We start from the raw sequence: 22,469 nt of genomic DNA, 5'->3' as shown, positions 1-22,469 counted from the left end.
AGAATTTCTGAGTGGAAAGTGAAATCAAAATGTGGTCATATGTAATGTTTCATTTACAAGCCAGATAACAATATTCCTGGTAACTGCATCACAAAAGATTTTTTTTTCCTGATTAAGCTGTTGTGAAATATCTGAGAAGTAGAAACATGTTCTTGGAAATGAAAATAAATCATAACAAAAAATTGCCACTGTATATTAATGAACATTGAACATTACCTCACTACTTTTTTATTGCACTACTTACTTGAACTTAAACAGTTAATAGACATATATCTTACTGTAATTTATTTATCACGTATTTCATTGTATTGCTTTCGTAAAGTTAACAAATTTCATGACCTAAGCAGGTGATATTAATTCTGATTCTGATGCACTGCGAAGTGAGAGATTACTTTTCAGTGAAGAATGTATACGTAGACTTTGAACTCTAAATTATGTAATTTTCCTAGAATATTATTTGTTAAGTATGCTGCACCCATTTTGTTCTGCATGTTTTGTTTTGTGCTTTTTATAATCTGATTTTGGATTAAATAAGACAATAACAAATATTTTTTATTAGGAAAAACCAATCCATCAGATTGAAATCTACTGCAAAAAGATTGAGGAGTTAAACCATTTTCAGCCTTCGATTGCAAAATGCTTTGAGAAGTGTGCACTTGATGCTGCTCAATCTATATGCCAGGTATTGTCATTGTAAAACTGTTCTTAAAAACTTAGCTAATATTCATCCTTTTAAAAACAGACTCATGCTTTATAAATTTACCCTTCCAGAACAAGTCTGAACAACAAATTTTAAGTAGATTGTGGAATTACGATCTAAGCAAATTTGGAAAATTATTATCATCAATAATAGAAAATTCCTGGGAAAAAGCTTACAATGGAATGTTTTTGGAAGATACGGATTCAGTTCTCAATCATTTACTTAACTGGTCAGCTGGAAAAACTATCTTTAAATTACATGGTACGGTAACAATTATAATATATTTTATAGATTTAGTTAAATGTAAGAAATCATGACTTGACACTGGCATAGCTGTTCATTCAGATCATTATATCTCAGGAACCATTTTGCCATCTGCTTAAGGCTGTTAATTCTGCCCTGAGCAACACACATTTTCAATGAACTACTTGAACCAGTTCCAGTTCCATTTCTGTTTCTTTTCCAATTTTGATAAAAGGTCATCAAACTCTAAACTCTGAAACATTAACTCTAAATTTCAGAGTAATGGGGAAACAACAGAGAATGAAAGAGGATTGTGTTAGCATAGAGTATAGATCATCATCTCCAAGAACAAGGGAATAAAGGAGGAGGGGAAGGGGGAGATTATCATAATAAGATTAGAGTAATAAAGAAATGCAAGTGGGGAAGAAAAGGTAGGCAAGGGGGTGGTACAGTTTAAAATACAATCTAGTTGTTATGTCCTGCCTAATTTGGTTTGTTATTTTATTTCTAGTTTCCAGATCTCACTGATTATTTTTAAATTTTTTGTTGTTGCTTACTTATTATTGCATTGTTAACCAATTAGCTTTTGCCAGCAAGTCAGTCATTTTTATATCGTTTGTACATTTCATTTAGTCTCTATTAGTTAGAAGCACTGTGTCAGAATTTGAACGAATTTTAATCAATATTTTGAATCTATCTTTCGTGAGAACGTGGGGAAGTACTGTCCTTCTCCTCAGTTGCTTGTGTACTGTAACCACCTTCAAACTACAATGACGCAGGACTTAGAAAAGTGAGGAAACTCTTGATTGAGGTCAGATAGTAAAAAGACACTCTCAATGGTGATTCCATCTATGATGGATCAGATACTAATTCCGCTAGCCTTAGCATGACAGAAAGTTAAAATGTCAGCAACAGAGAAGAGAAGCCTTGAAACCAGGTCAGTGTGTTCATCACAGCAAGTGTGGCAGTGCTGGAAGCCCGTGCGAGGGCTGAGTTAGAAGTAGAGAAGACCTGCCTGGAAGCCACATTAGAGGCTCTGCAGCATGAAAGAGAGGCGGAAAAAGTTTCAGCCGAGGCTAAAATCTTTGAGGTAGGCATGGAGCAGCACTATCTGACTATGATGATGTCAGATCAAACTCAGTATGTCATTCAGCTGAGAGGACCAAAACTGTTCAAGACCAGTCTGCTAATGCTTAGACCCACCCATTAGTAGAGAATGAAGACTCAGACAAGCCATTCAAGATTGAAGGTGGGTGGAGGAGGAGATCTTTCTCAGTATAACACCCTACAACTTAACTCCTTCTACTGAAACGGGACAGCTCAAACTTCAGAACAGAACCTGCCTCCCTCACATGCTAACAACACACACAAAATGCTAGTGGAACACAGCAAGCCAGGCAGCATCTTTAGGGAGAATCCCTATAGATGCTGCCTGGCCTGCTGTATTCCACCAGCATTTTGTGTGTGTTGTTTGAATTTCCAGCATCTGCAGATTTCCTCGTGTTTGCTCCCTCACATGCTTGTACTCATAATGACCAGGCACACTCACTCGCCCATAGGTAAGAAAGAGACATTTAGTGATGTTGTGGTAGACTCCAAAGCTCATATGTAATGGGATAGCACAGGTAGTGACTGCTTAGCCTTAACCTACACCCCAAAGAAACCCAACATGTGTGTCACGATGTGTCAGAAACCCAACATAATTACCTGCTGGCGTCCGGACTCACCAAATTTGATGATAAACTAGAAAATTACTGGGCTTGGAAGTCCACGTTCTCCAATGCCACTAAAGACCTCAACTTAAAGCCTACTGAAGAACTTGACCTACTGGTGAAGTGGCTTGGACCCAAGTCTACTGAGCATGCAAGAAGAATAAGGTCAGTTCACTTCAAATACCCCATTGCTGCTCTCAGTTTAGCCTGACAAATACTGGAAGTGTGCCATGGATCCGTAGAGGCAATGGAGACTGCACTCTTCAACAAACTCAGGTGCTTCCCCAAGATTTCTAGCAGGGAGCCCCAATGTCTGTGAGAGGAGGGGACCTGCTGTTGGGAGTTGGAGGCAGCCAAAGTTGAAGGATACTTACCTGGTTTGTCTTACCTAAACACTGCGTGAAGCATTAGTCCCATCTTGGAGAAACTCCCCTTTAGTCTACAGGAAAAATGGATTTCACAGGGAACCAGATACAAACTGGAAAATGGAGTCAGTTTCCCACCCTCCTCCTCCTTATCTAATTTCACCTGCACTGAAGCTGAAATGAGGAACGACAGCAGCTTTAGTTTATCATGACCTCTTCCAGTTCAGTACCACCTAAATCAGAGAAACCTGTTAGAGGCCCTGTCATGGTGCACAAAACTGAGGTGGTCAACGCTGTCCAAAAGGCTGACTCTAAAATGTCAGAAGATGCCAAAAACAAATAGTGCTCTCGACATCAGAAACCACATCCTCTCTGAAATTGTAGAGGCTTCCAGGGAGAAACCTTTAAAGAACTGAAGAGCCTTCCTTAAAGAACACTCCATTGGTTTCTGGTGCTGTTCTTTAACCAGTCACCAGGTGAGGGACTGTAATGCTATCATCCAGTGCTCTGAATGCAACAATGCCAAACACATTGTTGCTTTTCATGTTGGCCCACCTCCCTGGTCTGTGAAGAAAAACACAAGCATCTCCTCTCAGCGTGGCTGTGAGAAAGATGAATTCCTTCCTCTGTAGTTGCCACCTCTTCCTGTACTAAGGTCTGTAGGGAAAGCCCCACCTGCAAGTTATGTTCAAAGATCTGCCTCATCAATGTTTACCTAGAAGGCTACTGTAAGAAGAGGATGAGGAAGTATGTTGTCTTTGATGATCAGAGCAACAAGTCTTTAGCCAGATCATCTTTTTCAACGTCTTTAACATAACTGATGGCGCCTTCCCTTGCACGCTTAAGTCATATGCAGGTGTCCACAGATGTTTGGGCAAAGAATAAGAGGCTTTATTGTTGAAACTGTTGATGAAAAGACTTGTTTAGCTTTCCCCATGCTCATTGAGTGTGATGAACTTCTCAACACGAGGAAGGAAATCCCCACTCCAGAAGCAGAGACTCACCATCCTCACCTCAAGGCCCTAGCTAGTAAGATACCATCACTTGACCCTGCTCCTGCTAGGAAAGGGCCTCCAAATGCACCTTTGCCTAGAGCAGGGGTCAGCAACCTTTACCACTGAAAGAGCCACTTGGACCCGTTTCCCACAGAAAAGAAAACACTGGGAGCCGCAAAACCCGTTTGACATTTAAAATGAAATAACACTGCATACAACGTTTTTTTTGCCTTTATGCTATGTATAAACAAACTATAATGTGTTGCATTTATGAAATTGATGAACTCCTGCAGAGAAAACGAAATTACATTTCTGCATGCAACAAAAACATTTTGAACTCCGAAAAAAAGACGTTGGGTTGAAAGTTACTTTTAAGTAAAATACTCAATGTCTATTTGAGTCCTTCTTGTATTTATGAAAAACGCCGAACTTAAATTTTCCGCCAGCAGCAAACCAAAAATAACATCAGCCAGCTGTCAGCCTGAAAAATGAAAGGACTATTTCACTGAACTATGAAAAAATATGAATATAAGTAAAATAATAGGCAATTAAAATATTTATCATACTTGGTTAATGGGATTTCTGCTCCTGGACCTCAGCGCACAGCGTCTGCACATCAGGGCTGTATGACGTCACCTTCATCTTTACACAGGATCGCAAGCTGTCATCTGTGAGGCGTGCGCGATGTTTGTTTTTAATAAAGTTCATGTTGGAGAACACCTGCTCACATACATATGTGGATCCAAAGATCGACAGGACTCCAAGCGCATACTTTTTCATGTTTACATAAATGTCGGGCATAGCATTCCATGTTTCGAACACAAGTTTGTCCGGTTTTGGAAGGTTTTCAATATCACTCCATTTGTGATTCTGAGCAAGAACGGCCTTCTGACGGGCAACATCTTCAAGGTCTGCTGTCAAGCGTCTAAACTTGGACACCCATATGTCTTTGTCGGCTATGTCGGCCAGTTCCATCTCAAGATCAGGTTGACTCACACCTGCCAATGCAGTCGTATTCAGTAGGGAAGGATCGATGCTTAAGGGAGTGACCGGGAAGGATAATGTGTTTTTTTCCTCTCTGAACTCACAGAAGCGTTTCCCAAACGATGTTTGCATTGCGATGATTGCAGAATGTAAATACTCCGAAATTATCATGTCGTGACCTTGTTTGAACTCTCTCAAATTGGGGAAGTGAGACAATGTGCCTTTCTGTAAATCTCTGGCAAGCACTGTCAACTTGCGTTCAAATGCCAAAACATCCTCCAACATGTGCAGGGCTGTGCGTCCTTTCCCCTGAAGAGCTGTGTTCAGCGTGTTCAGGTGCGCTGTCATGTCTACCATGAAGTGTAGCTTTTCCAGCCACTCTGGCTGTTCCAGCTCAGGAAAGGTGAGCCCTTTGCTGCCCAGGAAAGTTTTCACTTCTTCCAGACACGCGACAAAGCGTTTCAGCACCTTCCGTCTGGACAGCCAGCGATAAAAACACGTTGTAGCGGTGTCAGTAAACTGCAGTCAAAGATAGCTTTATTCGAACTAAACAGCCTTGCTTTTAAGCCTCCCTCAACCCAGCCCCCATGGACGCAGATGCTGCAAAAGACGCGTACTCACAAACCCCCGTAGGCTATCTCCCTTAGCCGGAATGCTGGCTAATTGTGAGCCGTTTCGGATGTGTCAGAAAATGTGTCGCCACACTTAGATTGTACAAGATCACCATAATCTTCAAATTTAGAATTACATTTCAAAAGCTAACAAACTAACATAAAATACATTTTAATTAAATACTGACCAATTATTTCCCAAAGCCACAGGGAGCCGCAGCACAGAGGTGAAAGAGCCACAAATGGCTCGCGAGCCGCAGGTTGCCGACCCCCGGCCTAGAGGTTAGCACTTAGGTGGGTCATAGTAGGAGACGTCTGCCTAGGGAGGGCACATAAACCCTCAACTATGAATGTCTTCAGACTTAGCATTCTAAAAAACAGGTGCCCCAGTCTCATGGCTCCTTGCCTTGGCAGCACCCACATCAAGGAAAGTTTTCGCCAGTCCTAGCAGCCTTCCACCTCTCCTACCTTTACCTCACAAAAAAAGTTTGGCAAGCAACACAGCAGGTATTGTGAATCTGTCTTTGTCCATAGAAAGCATGCCTACAAACTAGCTCCTTTAATTGACGACTTTACTTTCCTGAGGATGATACAACTCCCTTTCCTTAGCAAGTAGGCACCTCGCTTCACTTACACGCATGCTTAAGAATTGGCCACAGATAAAAGAACAGTTCACTGAATTCAATGGGCATGCTGACATGGCTCCATCCCTGATGACTGCTGATATTTGTCTCTCTTTGGGGTATACCACCCACAAAAACCCAAACAGATGAGAGTTTTCCTTGATTCCAGTGCTCGACATGAGGTGTCTGAATGATCTGTTGCTCATGGGACCCATTACTGCTTAGGGTGTTGCTGCAGTTTAGGATGGAAGTAGTGGCTGTTACTGCTGATGTCCAATAAATGTTTCATTGCTTCTCACACCATAAGACATAGGAGCAGAATTAGGCCATTCAGTCCATCATGACTGATCCTGGATCCCACTTAACCCCATACATCCGCCTTCTCATCATATCCTTTGGTGCCCTGACCGTTCAGTAAACGATCAACTTCCACCTTAAATATACCTACAGACTTGGCCCTCACTGCTGTCTGGCAGAGCATTCCACATATTCACCAATCTCTGGCTGAAAAAATTCTTACTTAGCTCCGTTCTTAAAAAGTCGCCCCTCAATTTTGAGATTGTGCTCTCAGCATAGGAAACATCCTCTCCACATCCACCCTATCTAGTCCTTTCAATATTCAGTATGTTTCAATGAGATCCCTCCATATCCTTCTAGATTTCAGTGAGTACAGGTCCAAAGCTCCTCATATGTTAAAACCTTCATTCTTGGAATCATCCTCATGAATCTCCTGTGGACTCTCTCAAATAACAACACATCCTTTCTGAGAGATGTGGCCCAAAATTGTTGACAATACTCCCAAGTGCAGCCTGACTAGTGTCTTATAAAGCCTCAGCGTTACCTCCTTGCTTTTATATTCCATTCCCCTTGAAGTAAATGCCAACATTGCATTTGCCTTTTTTTAACCGTAGACTCAACCTGTAAATTAACCTTCTGGGAGTCTTGCACGAGGTCTCCTAACTCCCTCTGCACCTCTGATACTTGAATCTTCTCCCTATTTAAATAATAGTCTGCATTATTGTTCCTTTTACCAAAGTGAATGATCTTTCATTTCCTAACACTGTATTCCATCTGCCACTCTTTTGCCCATTCTTCCAATTTGTCTGTTTTTCTGAAATCGCATCACTTTCTCAGTACTACCTACCCCTCCACCTATCTTTGTAACATCTGCAAACTGTGCCACAAAGCCATCAATTCCATTATCCAAATCATTGACAATGTGAAAAGTAGCGGTCCCAGTTCTGACCCCTGAGGAACATCACTGGTCACTAGCAGCCAACCAAAAAAGGCCCCTTTTATTCACACTTATGGTCTCCAGCCTGTCAGCCATTCTTCTATCCATGCCAGTATCTTTCCTGTAATGTCATAGTTTTATCTTGTTATGCAGCCTCATGTGTGGTACCATATTAAATGCTTTCTGAAAATCCAAGTAAATGACATCTGTTGCCTCTCCTTTGTCCACCCTGTTTGTTACTTCCTCAAAGAACTCCCGACAGATTTGTCAGGCAAGATTTCCTTTGAAAGAAACCATGCTGAATTTGACTTAGCATTAGTCTCCAGCTACCCCGAAACCTTATCCTTAATAATAGACTCCAACACTTTCCCAACCACTTTTGTCACAACCATGGATTCAGCAGCACATTAGATAACAGCAATTGCGCTTGTGAACTTGGCACATGTGAGCTAATTATTATTTAATGTGGTAGTATTTAACTCCATATTTGTCAAGGTCGTGCTTGTTGAGACTTGGACAGAGCATAGGAACGCTCTGCTACTGTTTTGCTTTCAGCCTTCCCTGAGATATTGGACTTTCAAGTCAACTGACTCTGAAGACTAGTCATTTTCATCTAATACTTAGATGTTCTTTTCAGCTGCAGTGTAGGCTTCGTGTTTCCTTTGAGAGTTTTAGTTAATGGCCCTGTTTGGCCCAGTGTTTATTGCTTGTTTTCCATTTAACACTGTTCGTATTAAAATCTGTGGACTATTGACCTGCTTCAGTGTCTCTCACTCTGCACTTGGGCCATAAAGCCCTGTAAAGGCAGGTGACAACTTTCCTCTCTTTTGTCTTTTTTGCTTCCTCAAGAGCGGAGTGATATTTGCAAACTTACAGTCCTCTGGAACCATCCCAGAATCAAGTGATTCCTGGTACAAGAAGACCATCAGAATTTTCTGTACTCTTTATGGTACTGTGACAATGACCCTAATGAAGAAATCACGGAGTTTTGGATGCATGTGCACGTCTTTGGTAACATCTATCTTTAGTTTCAGAAGAGCTGCTTTGGAGAGTGTGAAGGACTATGGAGAAGATGCTAGACATTTTGTTGACAGGAACTTCTATGTGGTTGATGGCCTAGTTTGTCTCCCTACAGAGAAGGAAGCTATTACTCTCTTCCAAAACACCCAAGACATGCCAGCCCTTTCCAACTTGCGATTGTACAAGATTGCCTCCAAAAAGTTAGAAGTCATGAGTGTATTTCTTCCTGGCACGAAAGGTTTGAAAGACCTGGACTTGGGTGTTGACTTTCCTCCCATTTGGAGAAGTTTAAGCGTAAGTTGTGATGTTACCGAAGTTGTGTTTACCTTCCAGGTGTCTTCAGTGGAGGAACCCTACACTAGACGTGGGGTTTTGTCTGCAGTAAGCAGCCTGTTTGATTCACTTGGATTTGCTCTCGGACAGTTTTTCCTTAGAGAACTTACCTTGGAGACCAGTGACCGGGGTGCTCCTCTACCAGATGAAATCAGCTAGTCTAGAGCAATGGACATTTATCCCTACTGACCAGAATCCTGCTGATTATCCACCAGTTCCACCAGTGATCTAGCTCACAGCACATGGTTGACTAGACCAGCATTTTTGTTCATGTCAGCTGAGACGTAGGACATTTTTCCACAATTTGACCTTATTGACCAGAATCTGATGCTGAGATCCGTCACTTGCCATGCTACTAACATCTTCATCAATTGGTTTAACCCCAAGCACTTTGAGAAATTCTGAAGTTGGCAACCATTTTCATATGCTGCAGCAAGGCTAATGCATATTGCTAAATCATTTGCACAAAAGAGCAACTGCAGGGGATGGCACATTTGCAACAGCTGCTGCTCCCTAGATGAATTGGTTAAGCCAAGACCATCATCATCTACAGTCTGCAGCATGTCTTTAGAGAAGAAATGGAATGCATCCAAGGAGGTGCTACCATTCCTAAACAAAGTTCACTCTTCAGCCTGTGTCATTACCTTGACGACTGTGGTCTGCTGAGGGTTGGAGGGCATCTGAATGCCAGTCTTACAAAGGATGAAACACACTGTCTCATCTTACTTGATGAAGTCATATCACAACTCTACTCCTCCGATATTACCAGGTCCAAGGGCAGCACTTCATAGCGGGTGCTCTGAGAGCTGCTGGACTGTGGATAATTGGGGGAGAAGGATGTGCCAGCAGCATACTTCATCAGTGCATAATTTGCCAAAGACTGTGGAGGAAGATTGAAAGTCAGAAATTGAGCAATTTACCTGTAGACTGCCTCAGCACTGAGCCTTCATTCTCCTTTGTTGTTTTTGGGCCATGGATGGTCTCAACATGTCATACCAGGAGTGGTCTGGTGAGCAGCAAGCATTGGGTGGTGATATTCACATTCATGAGCATCAGGGCCATACATATAGAAATCATCGAGTCACAAGATGCCTCAAGCTTTATCAATGCTTTACGATGATTCTTCTGTATCAGAGGCCTAACAAAACAGATCAGGTCAGACTGTAGGACAAATTTTGTTGGGGCCTGCAGAGAGCTAAAGATGGAGTCTGTTGGCAGCGACAAGAAAATCCAGGAGTACCTAAGTGACAAGGCGTGTACCTGGTTCTTTAAACCCCTGCACTCAACTCTTATGGAGGTAGTTGCGGGCTCTTGACTGGGGTCACCAGATGGATCCTGGACTCGTGATGCTGAAGGTGGGTGGGTCCATCACAGCTTATGCATGTAGTATGAACCACATTCATGGCAGTAAACCTCTGTGATTGTGAGTGGTCACCTGTTGGTTTCTGTATCCACAGACCCTGGTTCCCCGCTCATCCTGTCACCAGCTATCCTTCTCACACAGAACATAGGGGCACTTGTCCTCCCTAAGGAGACTTTGGGGAGAAAGGTTTCCACTGTCAGCAGTGGAGGCAAGTTCAAAACCATGCCAATACCTTTTTGGCACTGCTAGAAGCACAAGTACCTGCTTCTCCTACAAAGACGTGCAAAATGGCAGATGGAAAAGTGCAACTGCCAATTGATCTTGTTGTCCTCAAAGGACAGTCAAGCAAGATGAAACAATTAACACATGGGCTTGATTGTAAAGATCTTTTCCAGTACCAATGGGAGAATAAGAAGAGTTGAAGTAGGGTAGCAAAAGAAGGGTCCTGCAAAAGCTTCATTTGGCCTATCCCTGGCATTGTTTTGCTACTTGCTGCTGAACATATATGAGTTTAGTTGGTGGCATTTTTATGAATACGGGTGGGGAATGTTCTGTCTTCCTTGGTTTGGTTTGTTATTTTATTTCTAATTACTAAATCTCACTGCTTGCTTGTAAGTTCACAGCTGTTGTTGATGACTGATTATTGCATTGTTAAGCAATTGGCTTTCATCATTGGGTTGGCCATTTTTATATCATTTGTACATTTCATTTGGTTGCTATTGGTCATCATAAGTTGAAGGAATTTTATCCAATATTTGAATCTATCTTTTGTGAGTACACAGAGATACTGCCTTCTAATTCAGCTCCTTGTGCACTGTAATGCATTGGTGAATAATAAAACTGCCTTTAAACTTCAACTATGTGAGTCTGGAGTTTACCTATCTGTCTTGTGTAAGAAAGCGGGGAAACTTTGAGCAAGGGTAGAAGGGTAGAGTTAAAAGCTATGTTTTCAATTTGCACTCTTGGAATGTAAGGATCACTCAGGAAGTTCAAAGTCGAAAAAAAAGTCTTTTAAAAACAGCCTTTTTTTTACCACATATTCTGGGTGATGGAGAACACTTGGTAAACACACTCCTTACACACATGCATTCACGTAGACACAAACATTGGCTTGTCATTCTGTTATCGTTGTGCTGAGTGCATGGACTTCATTTCTTTCCTGGTATATTCTCATAATGAGTCCAAAACAGAGCTGATGCTCAGGCTAGCTTTATGGTGCCTTCCCCACCAGGCACAGTGGAATATTCCATTTCTTTAGTAATGGGGATGTGTAAATGTGTATATATTGTTTGTATACTGTACTTAAGGTAGATATAGTATTATAACTGCAATATGGGATACATCATATTCTAATTCATGTGTTGTCTTAAGTTAAATTTGTTGGTAATTAAAGATGGTATATCCTACTGCTGAATTAGTAATAAAGATCTCATCCCCCTCATTGAGGGAGAGCTAGGAGCTGTCAGGAGTTCACACTGGACAAGGATAAGTATGGAATGATTATGGTGCTTTATGGTAAATATCTCTTTGTAAATATTGGCAGTTTTCTTTTCACTTTTCCTAAATCACAACCTTGCACTTGCACTAAAGAACTAAGCAACTCCAGCTATTTTTCCTTTGGTCATAACTCACATACCTAACATTCTGTCTGATTAGCTTAATAGTTCTAGGACTTACCATTCTTAGAATCCTAGAGTCATAGAAAAGCACAACACAGAAACAGGCCCTTTGGCCCATGTAGTCCATTGTGAACCATTTAAACTGCCTGGTCCTGTTGTCCTGCATCTGGACCATGGCCCTCCATACTCCTCTTATCCATGTAACTATCCAAACTTCTCTTAAATGTTGAAATTAAGCTCTCATGCACCACTTGCACCGGCACCTCATTCCACACTCTCACCACCCTCTGAAGAAGTTTCCCCTCATGTTCCCCTTAAACATTGCACCTTTCACCCTTAACCCATGTTGTAGCCCCACTGAACCTCAGTGGAAAAAGCCTGTTTTCATTTACCCTATACTCCTTATAATTTAATATACTAGTGGGTCCTTCCATTTCTTATATATGGTTGCACTGCTAAAGAACTAACAGATCTAACACATCATGCTGCATGAGCTCGTTCGAGGTGGAAAGCCATGATCGCCCAAGCATGTAACGTGCAAGGCACATGAAGAAGATATATGATTGAAATGGTTTGGTCTTCCTCATATACTAAATCATATCATCATTTTGTCTTTGTTGTCCTGCACCATTCTGGCTTCGTTCAAATAACTCTTATGCCCATCACCTCCAAGAGGCTCTCTTTAAATTTCTGAACTTTCTATTTTCACTGCCAATATCATATTAACTATTGCACTGCAGTATTGTGTTCCCTTATCTGCTACTCTGTGTGAGTCCTCGTTTCAACCCAACCTAGACTGTTTTATTCAACATTATTAAGGAGATGTTTAATGGGGAGTAAACACTGCTTTTGTGGAATTCTACTGTACTTGACCACTTTTGACTTACTTCAACATTCCTTCTTAACAGCCCCTTTATACATCATTATTCATACTTCATCACCAATCTCAGAATTAATCAAACCCCACATCATTAACTAAAACTGAATCCTCACAAATAGCAGTGATATATGGATTTACTTTATCGCTGCATCTTTTCAGAACTATTTCTGAATTATCTGACTTATCAAATCTCGAATGATACAAAATTAATTCAAAGTTTGTAAAGTTGAAAGCTTTATTTTGAGATTTATTTTAGTACCAGTGTTCCTACGTAATCACAAACAAGAGAAAATCTCCAGATGCTGGAGGAACTCAGCAGGCCAGGCAGGATCTATGGAAAAGAGTACAGTCCACATTTTGGGCCAAGGCCTTTCATCAGGTCTGGGGGTTTAAAAAAAAAGACAGTAAGAAGGTGGGGGTGGGTGGTAGATGTTCACCACCATACAGGGTCCCAAACAGTCCTTCCTGGTGAGGCAGCACTTCACCTGTGAGTCTTTTGGGGTCATCTGCTATATCCGGTGTTCCCATTGTGGCCTCATATATGTATATCGGTGAGATCCAACGTAGATTGGGAGACTGCTTCGTTGAGCACCTACGCTCCAACTGCTATAAAAAGCGGGATCTCCCAGTGGCCACCCAATTTAATTCCACTTCCCATTTCTATTCTGACATGTCGAGTCCATGGCCTCATCTGCTGTTACTTTGAGGCCACACTCAGGTTTGAGGAGCAACAGCTTGTATTCTGTCTTGGTAGCCTCCAACCTGAACATCGATTTCTTGAGCTTCCTTTAATGCCCCCTCCTCTCTCCATCATTCCTCATTCCCATTTTCCTCTCTCACCTTGACTCCTTATCTGACCATCACCTCCCTCTTTTCTTTCTTCCCTGCCCTTCTGTCCTGTCCTATCAGATTCCCCCTTCTCCAGCTCTGTATCTCTTCCACCAATCAACTTCCCAGCTCTTTACTTCAGCCCTGCCCCCTCCCAGTTTCACCTATCACTTTGTGCTTCTTCCTCCCCTCCACCCACTTCCTTACCCTGAATCCCTATCTTTTTTTTCTCCAGTTCTGATTAAGGGTCTCAGCCCAAAACATCAACTGTACTCTTTTCCATTTATGCAGCCTAGCCTGCTGAGATCCTTCAGCATTTTGTGTGTGTTCCCTGTATAATTAGTTAATCAAAAAGTTGCCATAATGGGAGTAAATCTGTTGAAGCTTGTTGTAATTTAGAAATGTTTGCAATGCAATTTACTTTTCTCTGGACAATATACCCATCTTTGGACCATTGTCATGTCTTCGAGCTCTTCATTGTTTCTTCTGAGACTTGTTTCAGTTAAAAGCTCAAATTTTCTACCATTCTTCAAGCACCATAGCTTTTCAGATTTTGGAATACCATGCTCTAATTCATTCACACCCTAATTGTTGTTCCTCATTCAGTGATCAAAGAGTATTTACATCAGTTTGAAAATACATGTTCTCACATACAAGTCTCTGAAACATAATTGACTAAGTTGGTGTTTTTCAGTCTGCTGTGTACAAGCCTACATGAAGTTTGTTAGATTTTAACAATAGAAGTCAGTTAGGACATTCACATAAATGCATACCACTAATGGATGTGCTATCTTTTCTGATCATGGGGCTATAGTAGCATCAGTCATACAATGTCTATAAAAAGTATTCACCTCCCTTGGAAGTTTTCGTGTTTTATTGTTTTACAACATTGAATCACAGTGGTTTTAATTTGCCATTTTTGACTCCAATCAACAGAAAAAGACTCTTCATGTCAAAGTGAAAACAGATCTCTACAAAGTGATCTAAATTAATTACAAATATAAAATACAAAATAGTTGATTGCATAAGTATTCACCCCCTTCAAATCAGTATTTAGTAAATGTCAGCAATTACAGCCTTGAGTTTCTTGTGGATACGTCAATATCAACTTTGCACATCTGGACTCTGCAATTTTTCTCCAGTCTTCTTTACAAAAGTGCTCAAGCTCTGTCAGATTGGGTTGTGATTGTGAGTGAACAGCCCTTTTTACGTTCAGCCACAAATTCTCAATTGAATTGAGGTCTGGATTCTGACTTGGCCATTCCAGGACATTCACCAGGGAAAAGGACCTTGTTAATTGTGGGGGTGATTTACAGTGGACCAGAACACTTTAGCATATAGACATTAAGAAAGAGGATGTGCTGGAGCTTTTGAAAGGCATTAATTTCGATAAGTTGCTGGGACCGCATGAGATATGCCCCAGGCTGCTGTGGAAAGCGAGGGAGAAGATTGTTGAGCCTCTGACGATGATTTTTGCATCATCAGTAGGGATGGGAGAAGTACAGGAGGATTGGAGGGTTGACAATGTTGTTCCCTTGTTCAAGAAAGGGAGTAGGGATAACCCAGGAAATTATAGACCAGTGAGACATCAGTGGTGGGCAGGTTGTTGGAGAAGATCCTGAGAGGCAGGATTCATGAGCATTTGGATGGAAGTTACCTGATTAGGAATAGTCAGCATGGATTTGTCAAAGGTAGGTCATGCCTTATGAGCCTGATTGAATTCTTTGAGGATGTACTGTAACAAAACACATTGATAAAGGTAGAGCAGGTAGTGTATATGGATTTCAGTAAGGCATTTGATAAGATTCCCCATGCAAGGCTTATTCAGAAAGTAAGGAGGCATGGGGTCCAAGGAGACCTTGCTTTGTGGATCCAAAATTGGCTTGCCCACAGAAGGCAAAGGGTGGTTGTAGATGGTTCGTATTCTGCATGGACGTTAGTGACCAGTAGTGTTCTACAGGGATCTGTTTTTCCACCCCTCCTCCTTGTGGTTTTTATAAATGAAGAAGTGGAGGGATGGGTTAGTAAGTTTGCTGATGACACAAAGGTTAGGGATATTGTGGATAGTCTGAAGGGCTGTCAGAGGTTACAGTTGGACATTGATAGGCTGCAGAATTGGGATGAGAAGTGACAGATGGAGTTCAACCCAGATAAGAATGAAGTAGTTCATTTTGGAAGGTCAAATTTGAAGGCAGGATATATTATTAATGGTAAGACTCTTGGCAGTGTGCAGAATCAAAGAGATCTTGGGGTTTATGTCCTTAGGACACTCAAAGCTGCTGCACAGGTTGACAGTGTTGCTAAGAAGGCATATGGTGTGTTGGTATTCATCATCTGTGGGACAGAGTTCAAGAGCCATGAGGTAATGTTACAGTTATATATGACCTTAATTAGAACTCCAGTCGGAGTACTGTGTTCATTTCTGGTCACCTTCATTACAAGAAAGATGTGGATATTATAGGAAGAGTGCAGAGATTTACAAGTATGTTGCCTGGATTGGAGAGCATGCCTTATGAGAAGAGATTTTGTGAACTTGGTCTTTTCTCCTTGGAATGATGAAGGATGAGAGGTGACTTGATAAGAGTTATATAAGATGATGAGAGGCATTGATCGTGTGGATAGCCAGAGGCTTTTTCCTAGGGCTGGAATGGCTAACATGAGGAGTCATAGTTTTAAGGTGCTTGGAAGTAGGTACAGAGGAGATGTCGGGTAAGTTTTTTGCACAGAGAGTGGTGGGTGCATGGAATGCACTGTTAGTGACTGTGGTTTAAGTGGATGCAATAGGGTTTTTTAAGAGATAGGTCTCTTGGGTACATGGAGCTTAAAGAAACATAGAGTGCTGCGGTAGGGAAATTCTCGGCAGTTTCTAGAGTAGATTACATAGCAAAACATTGTGGGCCGAAGAGCCTGTAATGTGCTGTAGATTTGTATGTTGTTCTACTAACTTTGTTGTTCTTAAGCATTCCTGTATAGGTTTGGCTTTATGCTTGAGTCATTGTCTTGCTGGAAAACAAATCTCCAAAGTTGCAGTTCTCTTGCAGACTGCATCAGGTTTTCCTCCAGGATTTCCCTGTTTTTTGCTGCATTCAATTTACCCTTTACCTTCACAAGCCTTCCAGGGCCTGCTGTAGTGAAGTATCCCCACAGCATGATGCCGCCACCACCACGCTTCACGATAGGGATGGTGTGTTTTGATGATGTGCGGTGTTTGGCTCATGCCAAAAGTAGCATTTTGTCTAATGGCTAAAAACCTCAATTTTCATTTCATTAGATCATAGAACTTTCTTACATCTGACTTCAGAGTTTCCTACATGCCTTATGGCAAACTCTAGCAGGGATTTCATGTGAGTTTTTTTTTTCAACACTGGCTTTCTCTTTGCCACTCTCCCATAAAGCTGCGACTGGTGAAGCACTCGGGCAACCGTTGTCGTATGTGCAGTCACTCCTATCTCAGCCACTGAAGCTTGTAACTCCTCCAGACTTGTCATAGGTCTCTTGATAGACTGTTTCTGTATGGTCACTGAGTATTTGAGGATGGCCTGCTGTAGATAGATTTACAGCTGTACATATTTCCATTTCTTGATGATTGACTTAACTGTAGTGCAAGGGATATTCAGTGACTTGAAAATTTTCTTGTAACCATCTTCTGACTTGTGCTGTTCAATAACCTTTTCATGGAGTTGCTTGGGGTGTTCTTTTGCCTCCATGGTGTGGTTTTGCCAGGATACTGACTCATCAGCAGTTGGACCTTCCAGATACAGGTGTATTTTTGCTCCAGTCAATTGAAACATCTTGACTGCACACAGATCTCCAAAAACATATCTCCATTTAACTAATTATCTGTCTTCTAAAACCAATTGGCTGCACCAAAGGCCTGTCATATTAAAGTGGGGGGGAGAGGAGTGAATGCTTATGCAATCGATTATTTAGTGCTTTATATTTTAATTTAATTGTATCACTTTTGAGAAACCGGCTTTCACTTTGACATGAAAAAGCCTTTTTCTGTCGTTCAGATTCAGTTTATTGTCATTTAGAAACTACAAATGCAATGCAGTTTAAAAAAAAATGAGACAATGTTCCTCTAGAATGATATCACAAAAGCATATGACAAAACAGACTACACAAGAAAATCCACGTAACGTTTGGCAATCCCCAATCCAGAGTCCGGAGAGGCTGCTGCATATTAATATTGCGCTACCGTCTTAGCGTGTTCCCTGGAAAGGAGCTCCAAATGCACCAGACAAAAACAAGACCAAAAACTAAAACTACAAGACTTGCACAAAACCACATAGTTACGACATATAGTTACAACAGTGCAAACAATAGCATAATTGATAAAAGAACAGATCATGGGCACAGTAAAAATAATCCAAAGATGTTAAAGGACTATAAGTTCAAAAGAAATCACCACACAGTGTCAAAAACCCAAACTGAATCCACTCTGATTCAATGTTGTAAAACAATAAAACATGAAAACTTTAAGGGGGGTGAATACTTTTTACAGGGACTGTATACTGGGCTCGTTTTTCTAAACATGAGCAAGTGGTGATTCTTCCAAAAAAAACATTGGACTAACTGGTCAAGGCAATTGCACATCCTTCAGGCAAGGTAAAATTTTAACTTAACATAAGAGTTTAAATTGCAGTATACCATGAAATTGCCATCATGGTCAGTTTAGATGTCATGAGACTACTGTTGTTTCTGTACTGTTCTAATACTCCTGAGAAAATATAAATGTGCCAGCATATGCAATTCTACCAAGTTTTTTATTGTTACTGTTGTAAACTGATGTTATCTTTAAAATTTTGATTTTACATTCTCCTCCATGTGATATATTTTTATCCTTTTTTAAAATAGGAATGAACAAGAATATCATTGAACAGCTGTCAAATAAAGCTAAAGACTTGATGGCATTGGCAGATGATGTATTGTTTGAGGTGACGAGCAAACTTTGGGATGGCTCTATCCAAATAAAACATTTAGAGTGTATTTTATTAAACAAAAATAACTTCAAGTCTCTACACATGACAAGTAAGAAAATTTTGTTAAACTCTTTCATGATCATAAAATGGTATGTCCATATGAAAATATCTGAAAGAAATGTATGGGTTTTTATTTGCCTTTATATTTTTGCAGAGCAAGACCAATCATTCAAAGACCTAAATCTAATGTTGACTTGGCGACAAAAAGAAATTGATAAATTCTTTGAAGAGAAAAACTGGGTGGAAAGTCTTTTGCAAATGTGTAGAAAAATCTATGAATATGTGAAAGGTATCACTTTTTACATTAATTTAAATCCTAAAGTGTCTTTCGACTTGGGATCAAGTGTTTTGGACACCACTGTTGCACATGGAGAGGGAGTGACTAAAGGGAGCCACTATATTTAAAACGTGTTTACTTGGCTGATTCAGACATCTGCTGTGTGATTTTTCTGACCTAGAATGTAGTTTTAAATTTTTCTGCAGAGCAAAAAAGGATTAAGTTATGTTTTAGGAAGAAAACTTGTATTTCTGTAAAACATTAGTCCGATTTTCTCTTTAATTGCAGTGGAAATTGAGGAACCTAAAAAATTGCTTGCAAATGATGTTCGATCAATGAAGCTAAGTGATGTTGTGACTGTAAAGCGGATGGGTACTAAATATTCAGTACCATTCTCCCCAATGGTTGGTTACTTCTCATTAAGTGAAGAGATAAAAGAAATGGCGAAAAACATTCATCAATTTAAAGATAGCTACATATTTCAAATGTGCTGGGAAAACCAGGCACAGATTTTTTGTGGAAAGGATGAAACAAATGAAGAAGAACCACTGTTATCTCTTGAAAATGTTTGTACCAAGATTTGGGATCCATGTTTTAACCAGTACAAAGGAATTTTTGCAAAAGTAAAGGAGGCCAGTCTTACTTTTGCAGAGGTTGATGACCTATTTAAAGACTATCGTGGTAAATATGATGATCTAAGGGATGATTTTAAAATCATGTGTAGAATAGACACGGATAATGAAGACAACTGGATAGAAGAGCGAGTCCGACAAATTAAGGAATACAATGAAGTGCACTTAGCTGTTAAATCTGCCCAATTAATTGAAAAAATCCAGAGTGTTTTTAATCTTACTGGAAATTTCACTGTTCTGAAAACATTACTAACTCTGGTAAGTGTAATTATTCAAGTTATCTGCCTTTTAATTTCTTCTCTTGGTAAGGTATTCACTTTTGAGTGGGCTAGGATTTCGTAAAACCTCTTTCTTTCTGAAATCAAATCAAAACCCATTATTGTTAAGCCAAAATACCTGCTGGCAGTGACTTTAATGACAATAATAGCAATGTTGAAGTGAATTGCAACTTTGAGAGATCCATTGGTGTAGGATGAGTGATTCAAGTGTGTTTTAATTTATGAAGAAAAAATAAGGAAGTTAGCTTTTAAGAGTTAATTTGAAGCTTTCAGGATACCAAATGAGATTTATAAAGTTGACTGGACAATCTGTCATGATGATGAAGGACTGTCAAGGGCTGGATTTCAAATTTTGGTGGAGTGATTCTCAACTATAAATGGACAAAATAGACAAATTCTTGGAGTCGCCAAAATAAAATAGATGCTGGAAATTGAAACTGAAAGCATAAAATGCTGGAGATATTTAGAGGTCAACATCATTACTTCCTGACCAGATGAGTATTTCCAACCTTTTATGCTTTTATTTGAAACGAATAGCACACCATCAGATTTAACACATTTGGAAAACAAAACATAAACTTGTCTTAAGAGAAATTGTTAAATTTAACATTTAGGTTTCACATTACAATCTTGAATTTCTTCAGGATATCAATGGTTAAAATAGTTGAAAAAGAGAGGGAGAGAGAGAAGTAAGGATGTGGGAGAAACAGAGAAGAAGAGAAGTAACATCATTTATTCGGAGAGGGATTTGTATTGTATTATTGTTTTACATTGCCATGAAACCCATGATTTATGTGCACGTTTTTCTTCATTAGTTTTTTTAACAAAGCTGCTAACATACCAGTGTCCTGAAGAAATTAGATTGATTGATCAATGAAGTGAAAAAGAATTGAGGGGAGCCAGTATTGTGATTGGGATAGAACAAGAAAATATGAGTAATGACTTTGACTAGTTCTGGAACTTTAGTTCTACTGTTTCTGATGCGCTCTGTGTTTTAGTCTTCTAGCAAAACTGCTTTATCCTAATTTCATGCTCTGGATTGTAATTGGCCTTACTACCTCCCAATAAAAAATCGAAATGGGATATGTGGTTTAATTTAAAATAAGATGACGTGCAATTTTACTCTTTTGTTTTTAGACAGATAAGTCCTACAGGAATGAAAGTCTGGACTGCATAAATGAGCAGCTTATACAAGCCAAGAACCAACTTGTGAAAATAACAGAACCTCTCATGGAAGCTTTGAAGGAGCTTACTCAAAGACAACAATTTGTGCAATGGATTAAAGAGGCTCTGAAAAGTAAACAAAAATTTTTGCAAACAATACTGAAGGAATAGTTTATTTTTTCCATAATTTTTGAAAATTGGTTTTCGAATCTAGTTTTCAATTCTAAGTTTTGTTGGTGCCAGTTTATTTTTAAAGTGAGCTGGTTTTGACTTTATTTTAATGGAGCCATTATATCTGCATTTCAGGCTTTGAGTTTTCTCTTTTTATTCCCTGACAAGAACAGTATATAATGCATTACGCTATGACAACATCCCAAATATGTGTAACTAGTCAAACAAGCTACCCTAACACTTCTTGTGTGTTTCTCTGTCTTTGAGGTTCCCCTTTCCATGAATTTCAATGATTCCTACTTCCTTCAGTGGCTTCCTCCTCCTACCTGCTAAATCATGCTTTCTTCCTGATATATGCTACAGACCTTCAGTGCGATCTGTTGTGGATGAGCTCTTAAGTCGTCATGTGAATGATCCAGAGACCTGCAGTAAAAGCATAACATTCTGGAAATACTCCAAATACTTGCATCATTGGAATGAGAACAGAGTTAATGCTTTATATCAACATAGTAATGAGTGTGGCAGAGGGATGGGTAAGACATAGGTAATATCCCTAAAAAGGAATGCCAGAAATGTCGTAAGGATATGCTGTAGATAATTCAGTCTGTCGATGACTTATTGGGGAGAGTCAGGAAGAGAGAGTCCTTTGCTCATGAAAGCCATCCATGATTCAAATTGGCCTTACAGATGAAGTAGCAAATCACTTGTACTTCCTTCAACCTACAATATCACATTCATTGTCCACAATGTGCTCTCCTTTACAATTAGGAGAAACCAAATGCTAATTGTGTGATCACTTTGCAGTGTACCTACACTGGGCCCATAAGAACAACCCTAATCCTATACTGTTGTAATGAGGCCCAAAATAATCTTGAGGAATTGCACTTCATCTTCTGAGTGGGTAGATTACAACATTTTTGACTCGGTATCAAGTTCTACAACTGGAGGTACTAACTTCCTCTGTCTGTTTGAGAAGATGCCAAGACATCCACCTGCCAAAACTGATTGGCTGGTTCTATATACTCTTCATTAGCACAGCCAAGTCTTTTGGGGACATCCTTTAACCGTGCATTTCCTAATTTTGCGTTAAATGGTCTGTATTCTTGCTCTACTTGCCCTTGCATCAGAGTTATGAGAAACAGAAATTCTGTATGTCCTCTCTTGCTGACTGCCATGGACCAGAATGCTCTTTTTTACTGTTTATTCTGATGGTAATATTGGACTTGACCTATCAGAGATACTTCTGGAGATATCTTGCATCACTCTGCCATCCTTTTTGCAACTCAATTCAAACGTTTTCTTTCTTTTCCCAATCCTGATGAAGGATGTTAGACCTAAAATGCTAACTCTGTTTCTTTTCCCACAAATGTTACTGATTTATGGAGGATAGCCAGCATCTTTTGTTCTTATTTCAGATTTTCAACATCTGCAGATTTTTTTGGGGGGGGGGGGGGT

General features: G+C 40.1%; 1 protein-coding gene across 1 annotated transcript in view; it reads left to right on the top strand.

The window, feature by feature from the left end:
* The window catches only part of rnf213a (ring finger protein 213a), a 218,203-nt gene that overhangs the window by 55,667 nt on the left and 140,067 nt on the right, over positions 1–22,469 (top strand). Inside the window, exons 15-20 of the mRNA XM_059948403.1 lie at positions 560–682; positions 772–961; positions 18,368–18,541; positions 18,647–18,781; positions 19,058–19,659; positions 20,817–20,976. Of these exons, the coding sequence (XP_059804386.1) occupies positions 560–682; positions 772–961; positions 18,368–18,541; positions 18,647–18,781; positions 19,058–19,659; positions 20,817–20,976 (1,384 nt within the window). The remainder of the gene's footprint in view (positions 1–559; positions 683–771; positions 962–18,367; positions 18,542–18,646; positions 18,782–19,057; positions 19,660–20,816; positions 20,977–22,469) is intronic.

This window comes from Hypanus sabinus, chromosome 23 (genome assembly GCF_030144855.1).
Source record: "Hypanus sabinus isolate sHypSab1 chromosome 23, sHypSab1.hap1, whole genome shotgun sequence".
Classification (NCBI taxonomy): Eukaryota; Metazoa; Chordata; class Chondrichthyes; order Myliobatiformes; family Dasyatidae; genus Hypanus; species Hypanus sabinus.
The sequence above is the reverse complement of the archived record's forward strand: the minus strand, read 5'-3'. Positions and strand labels throughout refer to the sequence as shown.